Source organism: Equus asinus, chromosome 21, assembly GCF_041296235.1.
Source record: "Equus asinus isolate D_3611 breed Donkey chromosome 21, EquAss-T2T_v2, whole genome shotgun sequence".
In the NCBI taxonomy this organism is placed as follows: Eukaryota; Metazoa; Chordata; class Mammalia; order Perissodactyla; family Equidae; genus Equus; species Equus asinus.
The window spans coordinates 16,638,907-16,664,442 of NC_091810.1; the positions used below are offsets into that span (position 1 = coordinate 16,638,907).

Sequence of the window (25,536 nt, forward strand, 5' to 3'; positions counted from 1 at the left end):
CACGTTCCACTTCAATGGCCCGGGGTTCACCGGTTCGATCCTGGGTGTGGACATGGCACTGTATGGCAAGCCATATAAAGTAGAGGAATATGGGCACGGGGTTAGCTCAGGGTCAGTCTTCCTCAGAAAAAAAGAGGACGATTGGCAGATGTTAGCTTAGGGCTAATCTTCCTCGGAAAAAAACAGAAAAGAAACAACAGACCCAAAATGGAGTCCCCTGTGCTAAGGCCCACATCAGCAAACCATGACTTACTACCTAACCTAACTCCAGTTTCAGCCTCTGCCAGGAATATAACCTTAACTGGTCAGTCTGGAATATCCTGGTCAGCAGCAGTGAGGCAATCTGTCTGACAGACCCTCCTTCACTGCCCAAAGAAAGATGAGGTAATTTGCGTTTCCCTTGTCCCTGTCCCCTTCTGTCTATAAAGCCTTTCATTCTGTGCAGCTCTTTGGAGCTCCTTTCTATTTGCTAGACAGGATGCTGCTAGATTCATAAATCATTGAATAAAGTCAATTAGATCTTTAAATTTACTCAGCTGAATTTTGTTTTTTAACACTATGCAATGAAACCTCAATAAGAACCCTGAACATCGAAGCTTGGGTGTGCTTCACTGACTGGCAATATTTCATTGTCACATACAGATGCCAAGAGGGTAACAGGTACTAAGGACAACAGACGCTTTATGTTTGGAACCCTTCCGGACTCTGCCTTACACATCTTCCTCCGGCTTACTTTTGCCCTGTATCCTTTCCTGAAATACATCTGTGAGTACAGCTTTCAGTAAGTTCTACGAGTCCTTTCAGAGAATTATCAAACCTGAGGGTGGTTTTGGGAACTCTGTGAACTTTCTGTTCATGTCAGGAGTGAGGACTGTGCCTTCAGATTTTGTAGTTGGGCTGACTCCAGGTTTCATGTGACCTCAGAATTGAAAGGGATCTAGAGATCATCTAACTCAACTCCATTCCACAGATGAGGAAACAGAAGTCTAGAGAAGGGAGGTGACTTACCCAAGGTCACATAATGTTATGGCAGAGGGGGACTAGCCCCTGAGAGTCCTGACTCCCAGCATGGTGTGCTTTCCACAATATCCTGTTGTAGCTTCAAATGTGAGGCTGAGCAGAGAAAAGCTTACCCTTGAGCCAGAAGGGCTTTGCAACAAGGGATTTTTGCAGGAGCCCTTAAATTTAGGGAAGGTCATTCCTTACTAGGTTTCCTGCCTTGACTCTGATAGACTTCTCTTTAAAATATTTAAGCTGCAATATTCAATGTTTACAAAGTAAAGAGCTTGTACTAAAGAAGAGCTAATGCTTTCTGTGGGGTAGAAATGATTATTTTGTGAATAATTCTTTGTCTTTCTTTGTTACAGAACTTTTTGTTTTGTTTTGTTTTGCTGAGGAAGATTTGCCCTGAGCTAACATCTGTTGCCAAGCCTCCTCTTTTTGCTTGAGGAAGATTGTCCCTGAGCTAACATCTGTGCCAGTCTTCCTCTATTTTGTATGTGGGTCACCTGCCATAGCATGGCCACCAATGAGTGATGTAGGTCTGCGCCTGGGAACCAAATCTGGGCCGCCGAAGCAGAGCATGCCGAACTTAACCACTAGGCCATGGGGCCAGCCCCACTTTTGTTACTGAAATTTCATGCATCAGATTATCATTTTTGTATAATCTAAATTTTATTGCTAGAAGAGATCTTAGTGATTTTTTTGGTTCAACCCTTCATCTTACACATGAAGATGCTGAGGCACAGAAAAAAGGAAGAAATCTACCCAAGGTCACTTGGTGAGTCAGTGGCAAGAACAAGGCTGAACTTGGGTCTCCTGACTCTCAACATAGCCTTCAGTCTCATTCAGAATGACTTTCCTATAGGAGGCCACGAGAGTGTTGCACGTATTTATAAAAGTACTTAAGGGACAGTCATAGAATCCCAGAGCAGCCTATTTTTGCTTATCTTGTCTGGGCAGCATCAGGCTCTCTCACTCTGTGATAAATTCTTTAAGCAGCTACCAGGTGTTCTCTGTATCTCTCAAGGTTAAAGGGAAGAAGGGGACTACTTGTCTCTCTTCCTTTAGAGCAGGAATGAGCAATAATCTGCCATCCCATCACTGAGAGAGACAGTGTGGACTAAAAGGCAAGACTAGGACCTAAACATCTTGATTCCAACCGATTCACAAAATCATAAAATCTACTGCAGGCCTGATATTTTTTTTAACCAGGAAAATCTTTTTATCATGTCTAGTTAAGTTCAATATTTAAATAATGGGCTTGTATCTCTAACAAGCAATTAAATTTTATTCTCATAATTACCCTACTGTAACTCTCTACTGTCTAACGTTCCTGAAGTACAGGAACAGATTCTTGCACTTGGTCAGAGGTCCAACTCAGCCCGAACAAGCTATCAGAGATGTGATACCACCAAAGATCTTGCCACTACATTACACAAAAGTTGAGTGGAGAGAAGAGTTTGGGGTTATTTTTGAAAAATGAAATATCTCCTAGATGGGACTAACCTCTGCTCCCCCCTAGAGCCACCACAGTCTAGAGTGGTGGGCTTGGGAATGGTTCTTGGCTCTCCTGTGTCTCCTCCCAGCTGCTTACCTGTGGCTGTTGGGTGGTTAACGGTCTCTGAGGAGACAGGACAGGGGTCCTAGACAGCAGCTGGTTCATCTTGCTGATGACTAGTTCAGTGATGAGTTGTTTGTCCTCCACCTGGTGTTCCCCAATCAGTGGCATGCTACAGTCCATGACCTGGTGGAAGATGTGGCCCAGGTTAGGAAGGGTCTGAAAACATTAAACGCCTAGCACAGTCTTTCAAAAAGACTTAAGCCAGCAGAGATACATTGGGAATGAAGCTGATGTTCTTATCTTCAGCTGGAAGCATGTTCCTTTGCAGAAATAGGACCTTTGCCCCTTCCTCCTACAAACCTTTGCTTGGGTCCTTCCTCCCAACCTTCACCCAGGCCAAGGCTCAGTGAGACTAAAAGACTGGTGACGGAAAGTAGTTGGGAGGTAGAGAGCAACGAGAGGGTACAGCTCCAGGGCTCAGAGTTTGTAGGTCGGGAAAGCAGGAACACATGAAGGTCATTCCCTTAACTCTCTGGTTAGGAGCAGGTAGTTTTCCTCTCTGTGACTTTTCACACACACAATCTCTATCTCCGCACATACTCTGCCCATTAAACAACTAGATTCCTGCCTTTGCTTATGACCTGGGATGCCTTCCTTTTTTTGCCATCAACCTGATTCTTCCTGTACCTCAAGGTCCAGATCAATGTCTTCCTCCTTTAGGAAGTGTCTGCCTGCCCAGGATCATAGACTCTGTAGTCCAACTCTCTCATTTATGGTTGAGAAAATTGAGGCCCATCCATGGAGAGGAGGTATGACCATTCAGAAGGTTACATGCCAAGCAGACCACAGAGTAGATTCCTAAGCCCACTCTGGGCTCCTGACACTAATCCTCTGAAAATACCAACTCCTGCAAAGAGCCTCTCCTGCTCCCAGGAAGATTGGGCAAGAATATGTGTGAAGAATTCATATTTGATTTTCCTTTTAATACAGGAAAAGGGAGTCACTTAAACTTATGTTAGAGCACCAGGCTGAGTAAAGTGTCTCCAAGGCTCACAGAGATGCTAAGAAGAATCTCCTGCATCCAGGAGACCTGAGTTCTAGCCCAGGTTGAGACACTGATTCACTCTGTGGCCTTGGGCACATGCTCATGGTGTTAGGCCTCCATATTCTCACCTGCAAAATAAGCAGATTGGGCCGAAGGATTCTCAAGGCCAGCTTTCTCAGATCAAGAATGGTAAAATCACTACAGTCTTTCTCGAGGAACAGCATTAGGCTAGGACCCCCAGGAACCCAGATCTGGCATCTTGTACCCTGCTGTGGGTCAGCCTAGCTGGTTGGAAACAACAGCTTCCATTGGCGGAGGTATTTTGCTACCCACTGATTGTGTCATCTGGGAACCTTCCCCTGGCCTGGGAGACTCTAAACTAAACACAGTCTGGTCTGCCCGTATGGTTCTTAAGCCAAGAGCTTGGCCTCTAATCTTGGGGGTTGACTCTTACCGAAATACTCCTTGGGCCAGACTTACCTCAAAAATGTAGTCTTTCCCATCTTTGCCATGTACGGCTTTGACAGCACAGATGTCCAGGCCACCAAATATCTCAGAGCAGGTGTCTACCCACAGCTTGTACCTAGAGGGGATGGGAAGGTGTCATGAGCCTGGGGCACTAGCTCACATCAAACCTGCTTGCTGGCTATGCTCTCTTTGCTGCCTCTACCTCTTCCATTCCCCCTCCCTAGCTCTCCTCCCTCCACTTGCATCAAGCACACCTCCTTATCTACAGTACCCCTCCACTTTGCTCTCCAGATCCTACCCATCTTTCCAGGCTTAGAGCAGGTCTCACCTACTCTAGGTGGCCTCCCTTTGCTATTTCAGCCCACAATAATTACTCCTTTCTTGGAGCTTCTATGGTATATCTAGTCTTTATCTCCATAATTTAGCATATAACCCAGTCCCGCCTGATCTTAACTGGCTGCTTGGGGCTCTGTGTTCTATCTGTCCTGTGTGATTAGAGGCTCCATTTGGGGAGTGCTCATTTTTTACACCTCTTCACCTATAGAAGCCTCTCTCTTGCTGGGCTGGGGACTGGATTCCTTCTCTCACTCACCTGTCTGACATGGCGATCTGCTCCAGCATTGCAGAGCCAGTATTTGTCTTCCAGTTCCCTGAGATTGACGTCCTCCTGCAACAAGGTCCCACCAGGAAAGGACAGGCAATGAGCCATACCAGCAAGAGGCGGGCATGCAACTTTACAGAATTTTAACTCACCTCAGCCCAGGGGCCAGTCTGCTGAGCCTAGAGCCTGGCTGCCTCTGCCAAACCTCCACCTGCAATCCTCTCCTCTTCTCTATAAGAGTTCAGCCCAGACTGCTCTGGCTCCATAGAGCCTTCCCTGATTTTTTCAACTAGATGAACACTTGCTCTCCTTAGAACCCTTATAGGACTTTGCCTGTAACTCACTTCAATCCTGCAACTATTTTTCACTTTAGTTATTTCAGCTAAGTCTTCTGTCTGTAAATCTGTAAAGCACTTGAGGATATATATTGCATCTTGTATTCCCAGAAGCCTACCCACTTAGTATCTGGGCTGACTTGGTATATACAAACTGAATTCTACTGATCCGGGGAACACACTAGGGTTCTTGTGACTATCTCCCAATGGCTTCCTCACTAGCTCACTTATTCATTCAACAGTCAATTTCTGAGGCCTATAGTACTAGCAGTATGACTCTGGACAAGTTAGTTACGCTCTTCAGGCTTAAGCTGCCTCATACATCAAATGGAGCTGATGGAATCAAGTCACCAACCTCTTCTCTGCCATACCCTCTACACCCTCCATCCATGAGCATGTGCTAAAGTCAACTAGTCTTGGACTAAATAGGAGGCAGATGACCTGGTTTCTGGTTCTGGATTTACTCTTGACTGGTTGGGTGAGCTTGGGCAAAACACTTCACTTCTCTGAACCTCTCTTATTCCTGTGTAACCACAGGGTTGTCATGAGGACCAAATTGATACAGTTTTAAATAAACTGTAAAACACCAAAAATATGTCTTTTTAATTATTAGTCTTCACTTAGACACAGTCAAGAGAAAGGGGATAGCCTAGGGGACAGAAAACCCCTGCTCACACCACTGATGAGCCCTTCAGTGCCATCCTTATTAATGACTACTGATTGGAGATTGGATATGCTTGTCTCCACTCAGCAGTTCCCAGGAGTAACCTCCCCAGAGATCTGATTTCAGACACTGAGAAACCTAGACATAAAGCTAGTTTTTCAGAGCCCTAAGGCCAGCCCAGTGAGTCAACAGCTGCGGTAATAACAACTCTGCACACTTGTACAGTACTGACTGCTTTCCAAGGTGCTTCCTCTCGAAAGCCCTCACCATAGCCTCATTGCAAACCCCCCACCATAGCCTTGTTGTAAACCCCCAGTTGTGAGTAGGCTGGGATTCTCGCCTCCGCTTCACAGACAAGGCAATTAAGATTCACAAGTTTAGATGACTTGTCCAAGAGTGTATATCTAGTCAAAGTAAATATGAGATAAAAATCCAGGACTCTTGGTTCCCTCATTGTGCTTATACTTTCTCCTAAACCCCACTACCTAGGTGAGAAAAAACAAACTAATAGCTGAGTGGCTTGCAAAATCCTAATAGAAATACAAAGACAGATCACAATAAAAATAACACCATGTTCCTAACACTGGTGGTTTACAAGTGTGTCCCTGTGACCAGGCTGGGCTCCTCAAGGGCAGGGATAGAGAGTCACTCACTTCCATGTCCCGAGCACAGGGTCATGGTACATAACGGGGTCTCAGAAACTCTGAGTGAGTAGTAATAATGTCCCTTACACTTCACATCTTTCTCTAACAATGGGATGCAGGGCACAGATCCATACAACGGGCTACCTAGGGGCACATGGGAGGAGAAGGGACACTGAGAAGGCACTCGGTGATAGCCTGACTGCCTCTCAGGACTTGTAGGTCATCTGGCCTCCACAGAGGGACACACATTATTCCCTACAGAGAGGGGAGCAGGAATAGCACCTTCTTTCCACCAAAAGTAGCTGTCTCTGGATTTCTAAGGTGAGAGAAGGGAGAGAAGGGAAGAATCTCAAACCTTATCTTGGCTATTGCCAGTTCACTTCCTTCTTCTGAGAGCAAGGGAATGGCCAAAAGTTTGGGGAAAAGGAGCTGGGAGGATTGAAACATTCCCCAAATAACCGACTGTTGCTTGCAAATAAAAAAGTAAGTAAATGTTTTCTAAAGCTGCTCTGGTCGCTCACCTTTCATCAATGCTTGGGGATTCTCTTTTCTGATGCTTTGCTTAAATTGTTTTTGGAAGCCCTAATCATTAAAAATGCGGTGTCGGGGCTGGCCCCGTGGCCGAGTGGTTAAGTTTGCGCGCTCTGCTGCAGGCGGCCCAGTGTTTCGTTGGTTCGAATCCTGGGCCCGGACACGGCACTGCTCATCAAACCACGCTGAGGCAGCGTCCCACATGCCACAACTAGAAGGACCCACAACGAAGAATATACAACTATGTACTGGGGGGCTTTGGGGAGAAAAAGGAAAAATAAAATCTTTAAAAAAAAAAAAAAATGCGGTGTTTCCTTTTAAGTATCAAGACACTCTTGTTTCACTGTCATAAATGTTTTGTGTTTATCTAGGGGATTTTAAAATCAAAGGATAAGAAATCTGTTTCCCTAGGTGCCTGAACATATCGAGTTTTCTGCTTCTTTTAGCTAGGTTTTGTAATGGTCTTTTAAACTATCCTGTCTTACATTGTGCCTAATTTAAAAGCAACTCTGAATTCCTTTCGGAAGCAGAAAGACTATAAATAAAAATATATAAAGTTTTTGAAAGTAGGAATCTAGTCAATAAAGGTAAAAAAGATTCTATGCCTCAATTCTCTACAAGGGCTCTTCCTTGAATACTTATTGGGTGCCTATGACGCGCCTGCTGCTGCACAAGGTAGTGGGGCTACAGAGATGGTTCCATCATTCTTGCCCAGAGAGCTCAAAGGAGAGAGATACGGATTCACATGTGCGAAAAGGGTGTGTGAATTGGAAGTGTGTGAAGGTTTTCAAGAAGGGAGTGTAGGAAGGGGGTCCTAATTAACTCCAGGGGTGGGGAGTATAAGCACTAAAATAGGGATGAGGGAAACAGATGGGTAAGGGAAAGGGCAGCTGCTCATCCCTGAAGTCTGCTGAAGTTATGAGTGGCAAAGGTCAAATTCGTATAATATAATGTCGCTTCTTTGTAAAGAAAGCACTACCTTAAAATTTTTAAGAAGTAGTAGGTTACTATTTCCAAAATTGGAATTGTAAGCCATCTGCATTCTTATGTATATTATGGTAGGTCAGGCAGTCCTGAAATCTTTCCTTTTTCTAAATTCTAATGGAGGAAACCTTTAACTTTCCATTCTGGCAAATGGACCCAGTTATGTGGAGAAGTCAGCTATTCTCATAACCACTAGGCTTTTAATGCTCTGTAGTGTTTTCAGTGCTATCTATTTACATCAGGAGTTTCTTGACTTTTTCTGTGCTCTGGCAGCCTGGTGATGCTTGTGGATTCTTTTTAATGTATAAAATATATAAGATGTGTAAATGTATAAAGTACATAGGACAACAAAGGAACTCAATTTGTTTAAAAGAATTATCAAAATAGTCATCAAAATATTAAACAAATCTGTGATTAGTAAAAAATATGTTTCTTTGTAAATAACAAATGAATTTACAGTTGTAAATGTAGCTGCAGGTCTAACAACTACCATGATTCTTAAGTAATGACAAAAGTAATTGGTATTTAGAGATATCTGTCATAACTGTAGTGTGATAACAAAAATCTCTATGATTACCTTTAGTGACAAGGTCAGATGTGCTTCTGTTAGTATTGTAGACTGTTGTCTCTGTTCATAACTGAGGAGAATGCCAAATTTCACTGAGAGGCTAGTGAAAATAAATATTAATTTTATTTTTCATCATAGTTCATGGACCCCTCCTCTGACTTGAAAGGAATCCAGGCTAATACTTCCTGGCTTGAATGGCACCCTCACTCTGTTCTTTGCCTTGTAGGCCAGATGAAGTTAAACTGAGAGTTGGCTGCTACCCGGAGGCTCCAATTCTCCACTGGGCTGAGGAGAAAGTAAAGAGTATCTGCTGGGACCCCACTCCCACTCACATGTAAGCCTTGTAGTTGTTGCCTATCTTCTGTACCCGGATGTCATACTTGGCGTCGATGAAAGGCTCTGCTGTGGCGTAGGTCTGGGTGAGGGCCACCACACTAGCAATGTCCTGGAAGTCATAGTGGTTTTCCACTTTGACCTAATTGGAACAAGGTAGAGGGAGAAAGGGAGATACACACATACACACACTGAGAGTCACATAAGCAGTGAGCCTCTAAACCCATCAAGGTATTTCCCATCCAGATGTAAACCTAGGTGCCACATCTCCCTAGGAGGCCCCTTCTATCTGGCTCCCTTTCCAGGGCTCAGGAGCCACACTTGCTGCAAAGGCCCAAAGGACCAAGCTGGTGGCCTGCACTCTGCTTTTAGAAAGAGGCCTGTTTAGGAAACACTCATGACTTCAGAGGGGCCAAATCATCTTCTCCTTGGAAAGAATTCATCAGTAACAGAGGGAGAACAGTCCATAAGCAGGCTCTCTGAAAAGTGCCCTTCTTGGCCTCAACCCCAAAGCACAGCAGGCCTGGCCTTACCTTGCCCATGCCGGAGTGAGCATGACCGATCTTCACCACCACAGGGAATGTGGGCAGTGTCAGCTGAAAGGAGAGGAGAAGGGAATGAATCAGTCAGAGTGAGCCTGTTTCCCTGTGAAATCTTACAAAGATTTTCCTTGGGAACACCCTAGAAAGGGCCCTTTAAAGAACTAGTCCCACCTACTGCTTTACAAATTAAAAAAACTGAGGCCCAAAGAATGACAGTGATTTGCCTAAGGTCACTGCATATTAGTGACAGAGCTTAAGAACCCTTCTCTCTTACTTGGTACTCTCTACGTCTTTAAAACTCCTTGCTTCAATCTTCTCTGCATTAGACAAACCCTGGGCAGGAATGGCCCTTGGCCAAAAAGAATTAAAAAAAAAAAAAAAAGCATCTTTGAAAGGGTGAATTTTAGTGTATGTAAATCGTACCTTAGTAAACCTGAATTCAAAAAGAAATGTATTTTTGGAATCCTAATGTCCCTTTTGTCATGTACCTCTTAGTACTCTCCCCTCCCCCTTCAAATGTCCAGCTTTTCTGTACTGAATCTGGCTTTTCTCCCCATCTTTCACACTCTCTTCATTATTTACCAACACCCAAACTCACCACGAAACACAGTTTAGTATGCTAAGGCCTGTTTCTGCCCAGCTTACGGTTTGGAAGAGAGCTGACATAAAAATGTAACATGTTTATCATTTGAAAGAAATCCTTAAGAGAGTAAACTCTACCTTGAAGTAGCCATATTTTAAAAGAGGAATACTAAAAACTTAAAAGAAGAACTACCCTCTAAAGGCAGAATGTCAAACTGTTACAAAGTGGTGACGTAAGAAGCAACACGGTGGAGGGGAAGGAACACTAGACGCGCATCCTAGTCCTCTCGGCCATCCACTTTCTGCAAGTGATTCTACCTCACTGAGCCTCAGTCTCCACATACGCCGAATGAGGAGACTGGACTGCACTGATGCTTTTCAACATTCTGTCCAAGAATACATCAGACTCTATCTTGGTCTGGGTGTTGTATGAACCACCAACCTGGACACCAAATCTCCTATTTCTCAGTCAGGCTCAGCTCTCTTTCAGTTTCCTTCTTTTCAAACATCACTACTACATCAAAATTAAAAGATGTCTTCTGAAGGAAATAATGTTGACTCTGATGAAAAGTCAGATCCCCAGGGGAATCCTAAGTATGACCAGATCCTCAGAGGACCTGACCTAGAATTTTGGCATTCCTGGCTGAGGCCAGTTGAGGCTGGGGCAAAGAGCGTCAAAGGTCCTTGGAAATCATGTAGTTCCACCTTATTTTGTGGAGAAAAAAGTGAGGCCCAGAGAGGAAAAGGTTGCAAAGCTACCTAGTGACAGAATCAGCACTCAGCTTCCTACCTTCGAGTCCAATACTGTGTGGGAACATCCTACAACAATAATTCCATGGATCTCTTTCTATTTGGAGCCTTGGAGTACTGTGCTCTGACAGAGGGGACAAGCTTCCAGCTGCAGTGACCCCATGAGGCTTGTTTCTTTGTTTTCTAAGTTGCCCCACCTTCTATTACAAGACATAGTCTCTCCAGTGAGTATTGACATGAGACAGGAAATCAGTGTTGCCTAAGGTTCTGGAGAGGGCCTTGAAGTCCCAAGTTTGCCCTAAGTGACGGGATACCCTGTGTTTTGAGTCCCCACCAAGAGCACTGTCCTCACCATCTGCAGAGTCCAAGGCTCTGGGTATGGGAAAGGGTTTCTAAAGCACTGGTTGCTTTCTGACATCGCTCCCCACCCCCCAGCTGACAGAGCCAAGACACACACACACACCCCAACTTTCTCTGTCCTATTCCATTACTGTTTGCTGTTGCTTTGGAGCCTCATAAATAGGGCATTGAAAACACTTCCTGAAGCTGAAAGAAGCCCTGAGTAGCTTGTCTCATTCCCAGTGTGCAGCTCAGCAAGGGGTCCGTCCTTCTCTGTCACTGTCTCTTTTGCCTGTTGTAATTCTGTCTGCCTCTCTCTGACTCTCCCTGTCTCACTCTTTGTGTTTGTGCCTCTCCTCACTCTTGTTCCTTCTGAAAAATCACATTCCCTCGGTCTTTCTGCCCTCATGCATTTGTCTTTGCTGTTGTTCTGTCGTGACACTTTCCCCTTTCCCAGTGCCTTCCCTCTACTTCTAGAAGGCTTAATTGCTCAGGCAAGGAAATAGGGGCTAGGGGCTTCTCTCCTGGCTTTCCTCTTCATCTCACTGAGCCTGCCGGCCAGGAGGGTAGCTGCTCGTGCAGCCTCGGGTGGCCTGCAGCCAAAGGAGGGCGGAGCCCATCTGGGCGGGATTGGCCCTAGGTCCACCTCATAAAGCCTGGGGCGAGGGGCGCGACGCGTTCTGAAAGAGCCCTGGAGGGGCTGTTTGGTCCAACAGATCCCATAGGCTCAGTCGGGGCTCTGCAGTGTCATGCCCCGGAGCCCCCGGACAGCGCCGAGCTGGGCGCTGTTGCTGCGGCTGTTGGCACTGCTGCGGCCGCCAGGGCTGGGCGAGGCGTGCAGCTGCGCCCCCGCGCACCCCCAGCGGCACGTCTGCCACTCGGCGCTTGGTGAGTCCGGAGGCCCGTGAGGTCCACAGCAGGGGGTGGCTGTGTAGGATTGGTATGGGGCTGAGCTGTAGACCTGGAGTCTGGAGGGATAGGGAGGAGCTCAAATCCCGCACCAGTTGCCTCCTGCTGGGGCTGATGGGTCGGGCAGGACAGGCGCAATAGCAACCTTGCAAGCGCAGAGCCCGGCTGACTTGGAAGGAAATGAAGACTGCGTAAGGGGCCTCCATAGCGACCCCTTCATCCCTGCCTACTGCAATTATGGAGTGTCACTGAAAAACAAGTCACTGGAACTACCCCGTGATTATTCTGAACTATTGGATGGCTGAAAGGGGGAGTGAGGGGCCAGGAGGTTGGGCTTTCATTACAAACATGCCTCTGTGTCTAAGCTTACAACTGAGGTTGCCACCACGCCCCTAGCCCAACACACGCTTTTTGCCCTTTCTCTTCCTTCTGCCTAGGATGCCCTTCCTCTACACCCTTAAATTCCTATTCATCCTTCAAGGTCTTACTCAGGTATCTCTTCTGAAGGCTCCCTGACTCTTTGGTGCTACCACAGCACCCTAACATCTTTGTGCTCCTACTATACTGTTGCTGTTGTTCTTTGCGTGTTCTCCACTAGATCAAGAATTCTGCAGGATGGGGGATCCTGTCTTAATTATGTTTACGGGCCTAGTACCTGGTATTAGGCCAGGCACAGAGGAAGAACTTCATAAACAGTTTTTGATTAATGCCCAAATGGCGAGAGATGAACTACCTCTGTGCAGGGTCGGGACATTTATTAATTCAACAAACATTTACTAACATCAACTCTGGGTAGGCTCTGTTTGAGGCCTCGGGCTACATCAGATGACCACACACTGACTGCCCTCAAGGGGCTCCTTCTCCCTCCTCTACCCTGATGCCCATCTCCACCCCACTGCACCCTGGGCTACAGAGAACTAGACTCTCAAAATTAGCAGGTAAAGCATAGAGACTATAGGACCTAACAGACGTAAGGAGTTTCCAGGTCTCCACTCTCACATACATCGTCCTCCTCACAACCCAATAAGACCTAAACCCAGAATTCCCCTACAAAATCATCCAGGGGTCCCAGGTCAGCCAGATCGCAGATGGACTGCTCCCACAGGTTGCTGAAAGTTCCCTCTTTTCTCTTCCTATGCAGCAATCCGGGCCAAAATCTCCAGTGAGAAGGTAGTTCCTGCCAGTGCAAATCCTGCTGACACTCAAAAAATGATCCGGTATGAAATCAAACAAATAAAGGTACATGGGGACAGGACAGGGCGTTTACCCCCTTGGGCTGTTGGGAGGAGTGGGGTCTGTGTTCTGGGAGGGGTGGGGCTGATAGGTCAGGCTATCCAGCTTAGTGATTTTGGGATATAGATGCTGAAGTGGAAGTGGATGACATGCTGGGACCACAGAATCCTAGTGACAGTGCAAGACAGGCCCTCAATGTCCATCTAGTCCTACAGCTGCCTGTGCATGGGGCTACAATAGGTACCTCCCCTCTCACTGGAATAAACCAAGGTTTAGATTTTTTTAAAGAGAGAAATGACCTAGTTGGGCCATCTGTGTGCTCCAAATCCTGAACTAGACTTTTACTTAATTTTTTTAGGTTGAGAAATAAGTTTTTCCTCTAAGATATAAAGTACACTCGCTGACCCAGTACTGCTTTTTGGTAATTGCCTTTCAGATGTTTAAAGGGTTTGAGAAAGTCAAGGATGTTCAGTATATCTATACACCTTTTGATTCCTCCCTGTGTGGTGTGAAACTAGAAGCCAACAGCCAGAAGCAGTATCTCTTGACTGGTAAGTTAAAGACCAGCAAGTGGCCCTAATAGTCTCTGTCCTAAGGCAGACAGCCAAGGAGAAGCCAAGGCTGTCCCTAAGTGGTAAGCTGAGCCAGGTGGCATTTTCTTGGGCATAAAGCAGAGCTGTGTGACTAAGAGGCAGCCTCTGATTTGGGAGGAGCCTTGGTAACCTCCCTTTCAATGTGAGTCCTCATTACAGTGATCTTGGCTGCTGCTTCGCTATTTTAAGGACAGGCTGCTCTCCCAGCCTAGGACAGCTGGTTCCATTTGCAAACAGTTTTAATTGGTATAAGATTTTTGGTATCTGGAGCCAAAATCTTCCCCTCTGAAAATGCCCTTTGTGGGTTCACTCCTGCCCTCTGTTCTGTGATGATCCTTCAGAGGCCTGAGGATGACAGATACTTGCACTCTTGCTCCAGGTCTGCTGGTCCTGGGTCCCAGACTCCTTCCTACTCTGGCCACCTTCTCAAATGGGATATAGCCTGTCCCTATCCCTCACCTAGCATAGGACCTTGAACTGGATGCAACACTACAGATGAGGTCTTAGTTTCACAGAGTAAAGGAGGATTGTAGTGTGCAACACCCCCACTCCCAACACACACATTATAGTTACTGTAGCCTATGACAGCATTAGTATTAGACAGCCACATTGGGTCACACTCTTGGCTCATAGTGAACCTGTGTGGCTAATTCTAGGGGGTACAGTAAAGCACAGGCCCTAACAGGAACTTTGAGTCTAACATGGTTCTGTCTCCATGAACTTGGGCCCAGGCAGGTCTCATTGATACTGAATTGATTGGGATAGAATAGCTGAAGAACCACACAAGAATATGACTGCATAGTAAACGAATGTAATACTAAATTATTTTGTAGTTCAGGAAAAGGAGGTATTTGTGTGGTTGTAAACAATTAGGGAAGCTTCATTGTGTAAGTGGGATCTAAATTGGTCCTAAAGGATGAAAAACATTTTTAAAAAAAGGCAAGGAAAAGAAAGACACAGCAGGTGGGGAGAACAGGACAAGGAATTCCACTATCTGTCCATCCACTCAGCGATGAATGACCATCTACTCACTGTGAGGCCCTGGCAGGAGAGTGGAGACTCAGTAAGAAGTCACAGTCCTCAAAGAGCTCACAGTCTAGACTTGGCTCTTGAGAAGTCACAGTCATTGGAAGCCACACTAGTAGAGGCTCCCCAGCTCTAAGGATATAGAATTGTGCTGATCTGGGAGACTCTAGATGGGAGAGGCAGAGGCAGGGCATGCCACTGAGTCCTCCTCATCCCAGGAGCAGCAGACAAGGCCACCTCCTTCCTAAGCACCTACCCTCTGAGTGCCTAGCCTTCTGCTAGGCACTGTGGTGCATCAGGGGAAGCAAGAGGCATGCTCTCTGCCCTCAAGGTCAAGTCTAACCGAGGGTAGGGATAAATGACAAAACACAAGTCTACTGAAAAGTCATCAGTGGCGCCTATGCTCTTTAGGAGAAGGCACAGGTTCTTTTGCCTAATGCTGAAAAGCCCTTTGTGACCAGAACACTGTTGACCTCTCCAGCTTTGTCTCCTGCCATTTGTCAGTGACAGTTCTCAGCCCCTTATTTCCTCCAGAACTGAACTAAACCATTTTCTGTTGCAGAAGGTGTTCTTCTGGGTTGCACCCCTCCACCTTTGCACAGGATAGTCCCACTGTCCAGAAGTCTTTCTCCCAACTTGTCCGGCAGGTGAACTCCTACCCATTCCTTCAAGGCCCAACATAAGCATCAGCTCCTCTTAGACAGCTTCCTTGCCTCCACCCCTTCCACAGACAGAGATAACTGTGCTTTCTTTTGTTCTTATACTGCATCTTGTATATAACCACAACAGTGTGATTTTGCCTACTTATCTGTCTGTCCTACTAGTTTTTAAGCTCCTTGGGGGCAGAGAGCCTGTCATATTTATTTCTGTATTCTGGGTATCAGGTCATAGGAGTTGCTCAGTGAGTAAATGATTAAGCAACTGAAATTCTAAGAGAGGTGTGGGCTAGTGTGGTCAGGGATGGCTTTGAGGATAAGGTGGTACTGAAGAGGGGCTTTGGAAGACAGGAAAGAGTTTATAAGAAAGGGAACTTTCCTGTGGGGAAGGAGAAGGAGTTATCAAGATAGGTATCAATGAGGCAGGAGACTGGCCCATGTAAGATATTGGGAAGGGTTGGGAAGGAAAACGGACCTATTATGTGTTGAACATCTTCTGTGGGCCCACAACTGTGCTGGGAACTTCACAGATATGCTCTCATTTAATCCTGACAAAACTTTATTACTCTCATCTTCCAACTGAGAAGTTACGTGACTCTCTTAAGGTCACACAGCTAGTAAATGATAGAAAAAAAGAGGGTTCCACCAAGAGTCTGATTTTAAAACCTGTGTTCTTCTCTCTGCACCATGCTAAAGGAAAAGGCCTTTACCCCACAACTCTCCCTTGTACTATGATATAAAGATTATAGAGGTTTTTCTGGTCCCTTCATTGAGCCTTATGTCACCACTTCCACCAAAACACCATTGAAGAGGTTGCAATTCTGTGCTATTCAAGGAACTGGGCTCCTGGAGCTCCACAAGTAGATTCTTCATGCTAGGTTCTCTTGCCTCTCCCCTTGAAGGTCAGGTCCTCAATGATGGGAAAGTCTTCATTCATCTGTGCAACTACATTGAGCCCTGGGAGAACTTGTCCTTTTTGCAGAGAGAAAGTCTGAATCATCACTACCTTCTGAACTGTGGCTGCCAAGTAAGAAAATGTCCATTTCCAAGGTCTTTTGGAGGTCAGAGAAGAGTCTTGAGCCTTGCAGCCTCATTGTTCATGTATTCCTTCATTCATGCATGCATTTATTCACTTACTATACAATACTTGAGATCTGCCAAGGATCTGGCACTGTATAAAGTTGAGGATAGGAAAGCAAGATGGTCCATAGTCCTTGATCTCAAAGTACTTACATTTTGGCTGGGAAGGTGGCCATCAAATAAAGCTGACTGAGATAAAATAGCTACCATTTAAGGAGAATCTATTCTTTGCCAAGCCCTGTAATGGTCAATTTATTTAAAATATTTAATTTAGCCTTTATAACAAATTTACGAAGAATTAAGATTTCTATTTTAAGGTGAAGAAATTAACGCTCTAGGAAGTGAAGTGAGTTGCTCAAGGTCAGTGGTGGAGTAAGGACCGGGTCTGTCTGACTCCAGAGATGCCATTAGAGAGGTAATACTGTATGTGGGGAGCACAGGGGAAGGAGAACTCAGGGGGAAGTTTGGAGACTAGGAAAGGCTCCAAAAGGCAGGGGTATTTGAGCTAGGCTGTAAGGATATGTAGGAGTCTGAAATGCAGTAATGGAAAAAGAACACTCTACTCACTTTGATGTTGTGTGGCTCTGACTCTAGATCACCACCTGCTACACACTGCCCTGTACGATCTCGGCCCGCAACGAGTGCCTCTGGACAGACTGGCTGTTGGAACGGAAGCTCTATGGGTACCAGGCCCAGCATTATGTCTGCCTGAAGCATGTTGATGGCACCTGCAGGTGGTACCAGGGCCGCCTGCCCCTCAGGAAGGAGTTTGTTGACATCATCCAGCCCTAGTAGGGACCAGTGACCACCACACTCCTTCAAGAGTCCTGAAGACCAAGCCAGTTCTCCTTCCCTGCAGACCTCTGGCTGTCACCATCTGCCTCATTGCTGCCACCCCATGGGAAGTACCAAGTAGACAGTCTGGCTAGCATTAGGGCAGGGATGGGGCATGTTACAGCTTGTGTCCAAGACCCCAGTCCAGAACCTGTCAAGGGCTAGGGAAAGAAGTATGACTTTTCTACCCTGGCCTCAGTCCTTCTCCCCTGCCTTCCAGATCCTTTAGTCTAGCTGGTACCTGTTACTGAAAGTTTTGATTCTGGCTTGGTTTGTCTTCCAAAGCCAGAACTATTCCCTTTTCTCCCAAGGAAAATTTGTTTTCTCCTACCTTAACTGATCTGCTAGGGGAGAAATGATAAATATTATACATATGAGATAGTATAGCGTTGTGATGTACGATACAGAAGGGGGGTTGACAGTATCATAAACAGGCTGATTGGAGGAATGACAAGAACAACATACTATGGCTGTGTATCCTCTACTCCTGTCTCAACTCATCCTAATCCTCTCAGACACTTTCATCTGTGAGAGTGACTTGGGGGAGTATGGAGTCACTCGGTGTGATACCTACAACGGCCTAAACTTCCTCCGCATGCTGTAATCCCCTCTATACCATTCCTGGAAGAGCATCTGGCCCAGTTAGCACACCTTTTTGGACAAGAACAGACTTAGGTATTGTATCTCCAGGTTAACTGTCCTTAATGCTGATGTCCATAAGACTTCTCTGCTTTTTATTTTAGAAAGTCTTTTTCTACTAGATTACTAATGTCTTCACTCCTACTTCAAAACTTTTTTTTAAGCCAAAAAAGCCTTTCTCTTGTAGAGCTGAAATTCCCCTTTAGCTTTTGACACCTCAGAGAGATCTTAGGATGTCTTCTCTTTAGGGCAAATTTCAGGATACAGGACAGGTGAGAAATAACACAAGGTCCTTTGGGGGAAAAGGATGGTACATGGAGAGAATATATTTTGCAATAGTTGCGGTTTTTTCTGTGGTCAGCCCTGCTAGATATTATAGCAGGAAAAAGCCATCTTTACTCCCTGTCCTCCCTTCAGCTCAGTCCCCTCACCACTGTGTCTTGGACTCCCTGAGAACTCCAAGCACAGACCTCTTAGGGTTCCTCAGCCTCTGCAAGGCTTCCTGGCTTGCCCTGAAAAGGAAAGCCCTGATGTTGGTCTCAAGGATTTATTAAGGACAAGGGCTTAACATTCCAGAGCCTCTCCCTGGGGGAAGCTCTGGCAAAGGTGAGGGAGGTAGTTTTTTTTTCAAGGCCCAAGGTTGTTATTCAGCTTCTATGTATGTTTGCTGAGAAGCAGGGCCATGCACAATATGCCAGAAGAAGTCTCTTGATTCACAGAAATGGTATAAATGGAGATCCCTTTTGGAGAAGGGAGTGGGAGGGGGAACAAACATGATCTCTGTGCCAGAGTACAACAGTTGGAATGCTATGGCAGAGTCTCCATTGGTGGGTCAAGCAGGATCACCAACTGACAACACAGGCCTGGAGCAGAGGATGTGGGGACAGAGAGGAAGAAACAGGTTGAGCTCGAGGTCTCCATGGAGGAAAAACGTTAGCAATAGCCTCAGTACCAACCAACCATGCCATCTCTCTGATCCTTCTGACATCCTAGGATAGCCTCAGAGAAGGCATATTATTAACCCAGTCTTACTGCAATCTTGAGGAAGCCAAGGGAATGGAATGGTCTGGTGACTAATAACAGGAACAACATGTTCCATCTGAGGAGCGCTTCACACTTTTCCAGAAGGCTGTTACTTAAAGAACCTCACTTGAATTTTTTAAGTACCATATTAGATATACTGGTCAGGCATAATTACGTACACCTGACTTTCCAGTTGGGAAACTGACACACAATGAGGGAATATAACTAGTCCAGTGACATGTGGCAGGGCCAGGGCTAGAATCCAAAGTCGTGGAATCTTCTGATTGTTGATCCATAGGTTTGTTACTTTCTCAGCTTGGTAAACTGCTCTTGTTTCTGCTCTTCCCTATTTTGTCTCCAGATTTTGGAGACAAGGGGCTATCAGCTAAAATCCAGCCACTCTGGCCCCACAAAGCAGATTTGCAGGTCAGCCCCAATAGATCTCTGGGGTTGAGATGCTGAGGCCTTCCTCAGAGCCCCATAGTCACCACGTAGCTAAGCTCAGAGTAGAAATAGCAGAGAGACTAAAGTCCACACTACATTACCTACCATCTCTTTGTGGTTGGGGTAGTATGTTTGCTCAATGAGTGGGAACTTTTCTCCTCCCAGTGTCTTGTAGATGGTCACCAGCTGGGCAAACTGCAAAAGAAAAGCAAATGTTTCAGCTTATCTAGACAACTTCTGGAACAAACAGACAAAACATCAAACTATCAAACAAATATTTGTGGAGCATTTGCTCTGTTGAGTGCTTTGTGCAAAGTGCTCTGAGAATATAAAAGAGGTGTACAATTCCTATTCTCAAGGAACATATGCTTTAGTTGGGGAAAGGAGAGAGAGTGAGCTAACATTCATTCAGTACCTACTCAATTTTAATGATATTTCATTCAATCCTCATATCAAATTAGTAATTAGGTACTTTATCATCTTCATTTTACACATGAGGCTTAGAGAGGATAGGAAAGTTGCCTAAAGTTGCAGAGCTGCAAAGAGATGAAGCTGGTATTGAAATTTGGGTCTCTAACCTTAAACACCTGCATCTCTAGAGATGGCAAGTGATGAAACTGAATAGGTACTATGTGCCCAAGTCTTGGAAGTTCAAAAACCAGGCAAAGGAATGGTAGCTTTTTCCTGTAGGCAGTATGGAGTCATCAGTTTGAGCAGGGGGCTCATGAATGAAGCTGTTCTTCAGGAAGATTTTGAAGGTCATGGTATGCAGGCTAGACAGACCCAATCTTTCTGAGACTTACTTCTTATCTAAGAACTGAACTCATCGGACCCTTCACCTATGAGAAACCAGAACAGCTCCATGAGGAAGAAGAGGTAAAGTACACATACTTACAGAGTCAGGGTTGAAAGGCCTTTGGCAAATATCTAGCACCTCCTGCCCCCCTCCTCCTTTTTAACTGAAGAAACTGAGGCCCAGAGAGGTCACACAGTAGTTGAGCCAGATTCATAGTCAAGCCCTTTTATTCCAAATCCATAATTCTTCCTACTCCTTCAAGTAACTGCCTTTCAGGCTCTGCAGAGACCATGCTCTTTCCACGTGAAACAAACAGAACTTTCCAGCTCAATCCATTCATGTACACACCCACACACCCACCTCCAGTGCACTGGCAGCAGGGGTAATCCAGCATCCTCCTGCTATTGCGACTGGGTTAGTTTATACTCTAAGCCACCAATATCTAGAACTGCTAGAAGGAAAAGTTGTCAGATCAAACCTGCCTTCCATTTATCAAAGAAAGGAAAGCTAGAACATTTTTCAAAAGCTCAGGCCCTATTCTCTATAAGGGATGTTGGCACATGAGCCAGTGGGAGGAGAGGGGGGTGTAGCAGTAAAAGCTCAGAACTGGATTGTTAGAAAAGTGGAGTCTTCTGAGGCTTGTTCTGCTTCTAACTTGCTAGGTGTCCTTGAGCAAAAGATTTATCCTCTCCAGGCCTCATTTGCTCCACATATAAAATGAGAGGGTTGAATTTGATTAGTTCCTCAAACTTTTTACCACAAAGAACATTTTTTATTATATTTCCTCCCAAATTCCATTATCAAACTGCAGTTTAAGTGATCATCTGTTGTGGTCCTTTTGTGAATAAAGATAGAATTGTGTTATTTTTGAAATGCTGGAAGACAGTGGAATTTCTGGGTCATTTCCCTTAGTGACACATGGTTGGTGATTGCAGATCTCTAATGCCTCCATCAGGACTGAGAGTATGATTCATGGCCTCCCAAGCCCCTAAGACTTTATTATTGAAAGAGACTTTAGAGAGCTCTAGACCAGACATCTCATGTTACAAATGAGGAGACTGAGGCTGGAGAAAGCGTAGGCTCCCGGATCATGCCTGGCGTTGGGGCTGCACTGGGACAGCACCTAGGTCTCTTCTTGCCCAGTGCATTCTCCGTTGCACCCTGCTGTCCTTACCATTCTCTGGTTCTTCAATTTGCTTTGACTATCAGGACCAACCCCTCAGACCTTCCCTGCCTTCTCTGGTTCTCTCCACCACCTCATCTGACCTTTAAGCCCAGTCTGCCCACCTCGGCCTGGCTGGATTCCTGCTCTGCCTTTGGATACCTGCCTGAGCTCCCAAAGCTCTCCAGCATCCCTGGGGAGCTGATGCCAGCTCTGCCTAACAACCTCTGTCCTGCTGCTGCCCACACCCTGGCATGGCACCAAGGCATGTGGGGCCCTATCTTCCCAGCATGTGGGAGAGTTACACAGACATCACACTGATGCCAAGAAGGCCCACGGCAGGCTCTCAGAGTCCCGGTACTGCCAAGACTAAAATGGCAGCCAGTTCCCAGGCACTAGTTGGGTCCCTGGGAGCTCACCCCACCCTCCTCCACCTTATCTCCAGCAGTCCCTGTCTGCTCAAGGTACTGGGCTTGGCATCTAACACCTGCCTCCTTTGAAACTTACATCAAGTCACAAGCACACAGTTACCAATTAAACAAATGTAATATCTGATAAGGGTTATTTCCTCCATGCATAGACAAAAGAATGGATTTGGGAGCTTGGGGTGGTATTGGCAATGAATAGGAAGATAATGTTCATTATAACCACTTATCCAGTGAATCAGGAAAGACTCGGAAGAAATGGGATTTCAAGATGAGTCTGAATTTAATATGTTATCCTTATCCCTCCTGGAAATAAAATGCTTTAATTCAACCCTAGTACATCTGTCTCTAAAAAACCCACAAAGACTAATAAGAATTTCAGATAAATTTACAGCAATATGGGATGGTGGCATTCTTGCTTTCTCTGGAATGCTGCTTTCATTGATAGGCCCATTTCAGCTTCCAAAATCCCAGTGTGCCTGCCCTGACCAATTTATGAGAGAGCGGACGTGCTCAGAGACACAGTGATATAAGGCAGAGCCTTTTCCAACTCAATTTGAGGCCTCTCCTCACACCAACGGCAGCCACAATAAAGAAATTTAGAAAATATGAACCAAAGTCATCATCTCAGAGGGACCCTCCCCTCAAAGTCACCAAATTTGTCTACTCCCAATAACAGGCAGAAAACAATATATAAAATGCCATGAGTGTGGCAGCTGCTTAGTGAAAATGAAAGGAGAACTTGGTGTCTGGCCAGGGAGCTCTGCTGTTCTCATGTGATGCCAAAGGCAATGTGCTGGGATTGTGAATGGGTGAGAAAGTGAACCCTCACCAGATCCCAGATCCCAGGAGAGGCAAAGACCTAAACACAAGCCCTCTGATTCTTCCCTCCCTGGCCTCCGGTACAGTTTTGAAACATAAAGCAGAGAACTAGTTTCTCTGAGATCTCAAATACTAGGGGAATGTAACAACCAGGCTGACAAACTGGTGGCAGGTACTCTATTATTCCTAGTTTTCAGACAAAGAAACCGGGGCACAGATAGGTTTAGTCAGAAGGCTAATTAGTGAAATCACCCAGAAAAACCTGATACTAGCAGAATCACCCTGTGTGGCCATGAGGGAGCCAAATTCTAACAGATATCGAAGGGGTAGAGGAGAAGGACTGGGGCATATGTACAACAGGGAAGGTCACGTGACTAAGGAGAAAGGGGAGGTCCCCAGAAAAGAAACTTGGTGAGGGCCTCATATACGCTCTTCTGCAATTAGCAACACACTCAAATCACACAAATCTTTTAGCCTTTTTCTGCAAAACCCTAGGATTTCAGATGCCTCAGCCCACACAGAGGGAAAGGCTGGACCAGCGGAGGTCAGGAACCCGGCCCTCCCTCCTTAACCACAGCCTCTCCCAGATTTCTAACTCCTCATTCACTGGTCTTTCTCTTACACTGTTAGGCCTCCCTGGCTTCCAAGGGAACAGGAAAAATTCGAGTTCAGGTGTGAAAAAAAGATCAAGAGCAGAGGCGATGGATCCATTTGGTTAAAAATACCCCCTCCAGCTCCCCGAGTGGTAGAGAAGCTGGGGGTCTGGGAACTTCACAATCAGCCACCAGTGCCATGACCATTGACAAGCCAGTGTATGATAGCTGAAATTTGAGTTTTGGAAAACAAGAAGAGGAGGATGTGATTAGGGGAAGGTGTTTACTTCTGAGAGGGCCAGCCTGGAGCAGCAGAGTTACAGGCACTGGGTCCCCTCAACTGTCAGAGGGGAGGCCAGAGTAGCCATCATAGGTCACTCTCCCTCCCAGCCCCACTCCTTCTCTCTCCTCAAGTTTCCACTGGACAGAAAAAAAGTGGGGGGAGGAGGCAGCCCCATGGCCAATTGGTTAAGTTCGCCCGCTGCACTTCAGCAGCCCAGGGTTTTGCCAGTTCGGATCCTGAGCGTGGACATGGCACTGCTCATTAGGCCACGTTGAGGCGGCATCCCACATACTACAACTAGAAGGACCCACAACTAAAATATACAACTATGTACTGGGGGGATTTGGGGAGAAAAAGCAGAAAAAAAAAAAAAAGAAGAAGAAGATTGGCAACAGTTGTTAGCTCAGGTGCCGATCTTAAAAAAAAAAAAGTTTCCACTGCCTCCCAGATTTCCAGGCTGGCCAAGGAAGAGAACCCAGACCAGCTTCTTCCTCATATAGTAACCCAATTTATGTGATCAGCACTGTGATCTAGAGAAATACTGGCTCTATAACTTAGATAAATTACATAACCCTTTCTGGGTTTCACTTCCCTGTAAAAAGTGATAATAATGATAATATCTTCTTTGTAAGGTTATTGTAAGGATTAAATGAAATAATGCAGCAAAATCTCAGAAGTTGGCACCATACAGTAAGTGGTTTTATACTCCTCACTTTCCTTCTTTAATTTTCACATCTCTACCATGAAGGGGTGAGATTTGACAATCTCTAAGAGCACTTCCAGCTCATGTAAGTTTCTCATTCATATGTTTGTAGATAAATGTCATTTTAAGGTTGTTGAACCACTTGGTACGACTCTGTAACTAACATCCCTCTGAGATAGACCATCCCCTTGGTCTCCACTGGCCTTGGGTCTCCCTCCCCTTAGGGTCTAACTTTCTAATAGTTAGACCCTTCATAGGTAAGAAACAGGTATTTTTCTTGTTGCGTCCTATGGCTGAGGGCAGAGCCTACAGACCAGTAAGGGCTTCTTCACAGAATCTTTGTGTGACTTTGTTGTGAGGCCAAAGGTCTACTCTGCAGCAAAGGTGGTCCAGCCCATGATGATAATGTTCTACTATGAAAGCCTACCCTACCCTATGTCCCAGCTAAAGCTCCTCCCATATCCTCTCAGCTGGTGCCTACTGCATCCTGATTAACAGTGGCCCTTCCCGGGGGAACGGGAGATACAGGATCTGGATCCCACCCTTTTACCTGGGGGGAAGGAGACCTCACTCACCACCCATGGCTTGTCACAGAAGTTGTAAATGGATTCCAGTGAGTTGATGCTGGGGAGGCCTGCGTACTGCATGCCAATAATCAAGTGTCGGAAGTCCTCATTCTCTGCCATGCCGAATGCATGCTGCCGGATGAGCACAAAGTCTGGCCGGAAGGACCTGGTAAGAAGTAGAGGCGAGTTTGCCAGTAACCAGCATCATCATACATCATCTTGTCTCCCATTCCAAAGCCAAAGACAGAGAAGCAGTCTTAGGGGCCACCTGGTCCAAGACCCTCATTTTATTATTATTATTCTTTTATGGACTAAGAAATGAGGCATTATGGCATATCTCAAAGGAGATTTGATGAACAGATTTCTGAAATTCCCTTATTCCTTTGGCTTAAGCACTACCTTTCTCTAAGTTACAAATGCCCTCAGGAGGGAAGAAACACTTTTAGACCCTCACACTGAAGTGAGCAAGAATTTTCCCTGTCCCTATGGGGCAGTACGAGAGCTGAAGCTCCTTGTGGCTCCAGAGTTGGTGCTGGGGTCCCAGTAGATTTAAAGACAATATACTTAGCTGACTTCATCACCTTGCCTTGGAGATGCCTGATTTCAGTGTCCTGTCCTGACTCCTTAAAGCTGCTCCTTAAAATAGGCACTGCCCTTATCAGGCCCCCAGGAGTGCAAGGGTCCAGGCTAGCTGAGAACAGATGCCAGACTTCCCAATGTTATTCTTCCAAAGCAGACGCTAGGGAGGGGTATAAATATTTTTCGCAGAACTGAGGTTGAGCAATGGCTACAGGAAGCAC

The 25,536-nt window shown here is 45.8% G+C and overlaps 2 protein-coding genes across 2 annotated transcripts in view; one reads left to right on the plus strand and one right to left on the minus strand.

Annotated features, from left to right (window-relative positions):
* The window catches only part of SYN2 (synapsin II), a 174,613-nt gene that overhangs the window by 20,033 nt on the left and 129,044 nt on the right, over positions 1-25,536 (minus strand). Inside the window, exons 4-10 of the mRNA XM_044754059.2 lie at positions 24,746-24,902; positions 19,492-19,581; positions 9,270-9,332; positions 8,736-8,878; positions 4,669-4,743; positions 4,089-4,191; positions 2,597-2,746 (exon numbers count right to left, since the gene is read on the minus strand). Coding sequence (XP_044609994.1) covers positions 2,597-2,746; positions 4,089-4,191; positions 4,669-4,743; positions 8,736-8,878; positions 9,270-9,332; positions 19,492-19,581; positions 24,746-24,902 — 781 coding nt within the window. The remainder of the gene's footprint in view (positions 1-2,596; positions 2,747-4,088; positions 4,192-4,668; positions 4,744-8,735; positions 8,879-9,269; positions 9,333-19,491; positions 19,582-24,745; positions 24,903-25,536) is intronic.
* Positions 11,419-17,657, plus strand: TIMP4 (TIMP metallopeptidase inhibitor 4). The gene is made up of 5 exons (XM_014838390.3): positions 11,419-11,837; positions 13,000-13,097; positions 13,528-13,642; positions 16,269-16,393; positions 17,041-17,657. The coding sequence occupies exons 1-5, from the start codon at positions 11,699-11,701 to the stop codon at positions 17,236-17,238; spliced, it is 675 nt and encodes a 224-aa protein (XP_014693876.1). The 5' UTR covers positions 11,419-11,698; the 3' UTR covers positions 17,239-17,657.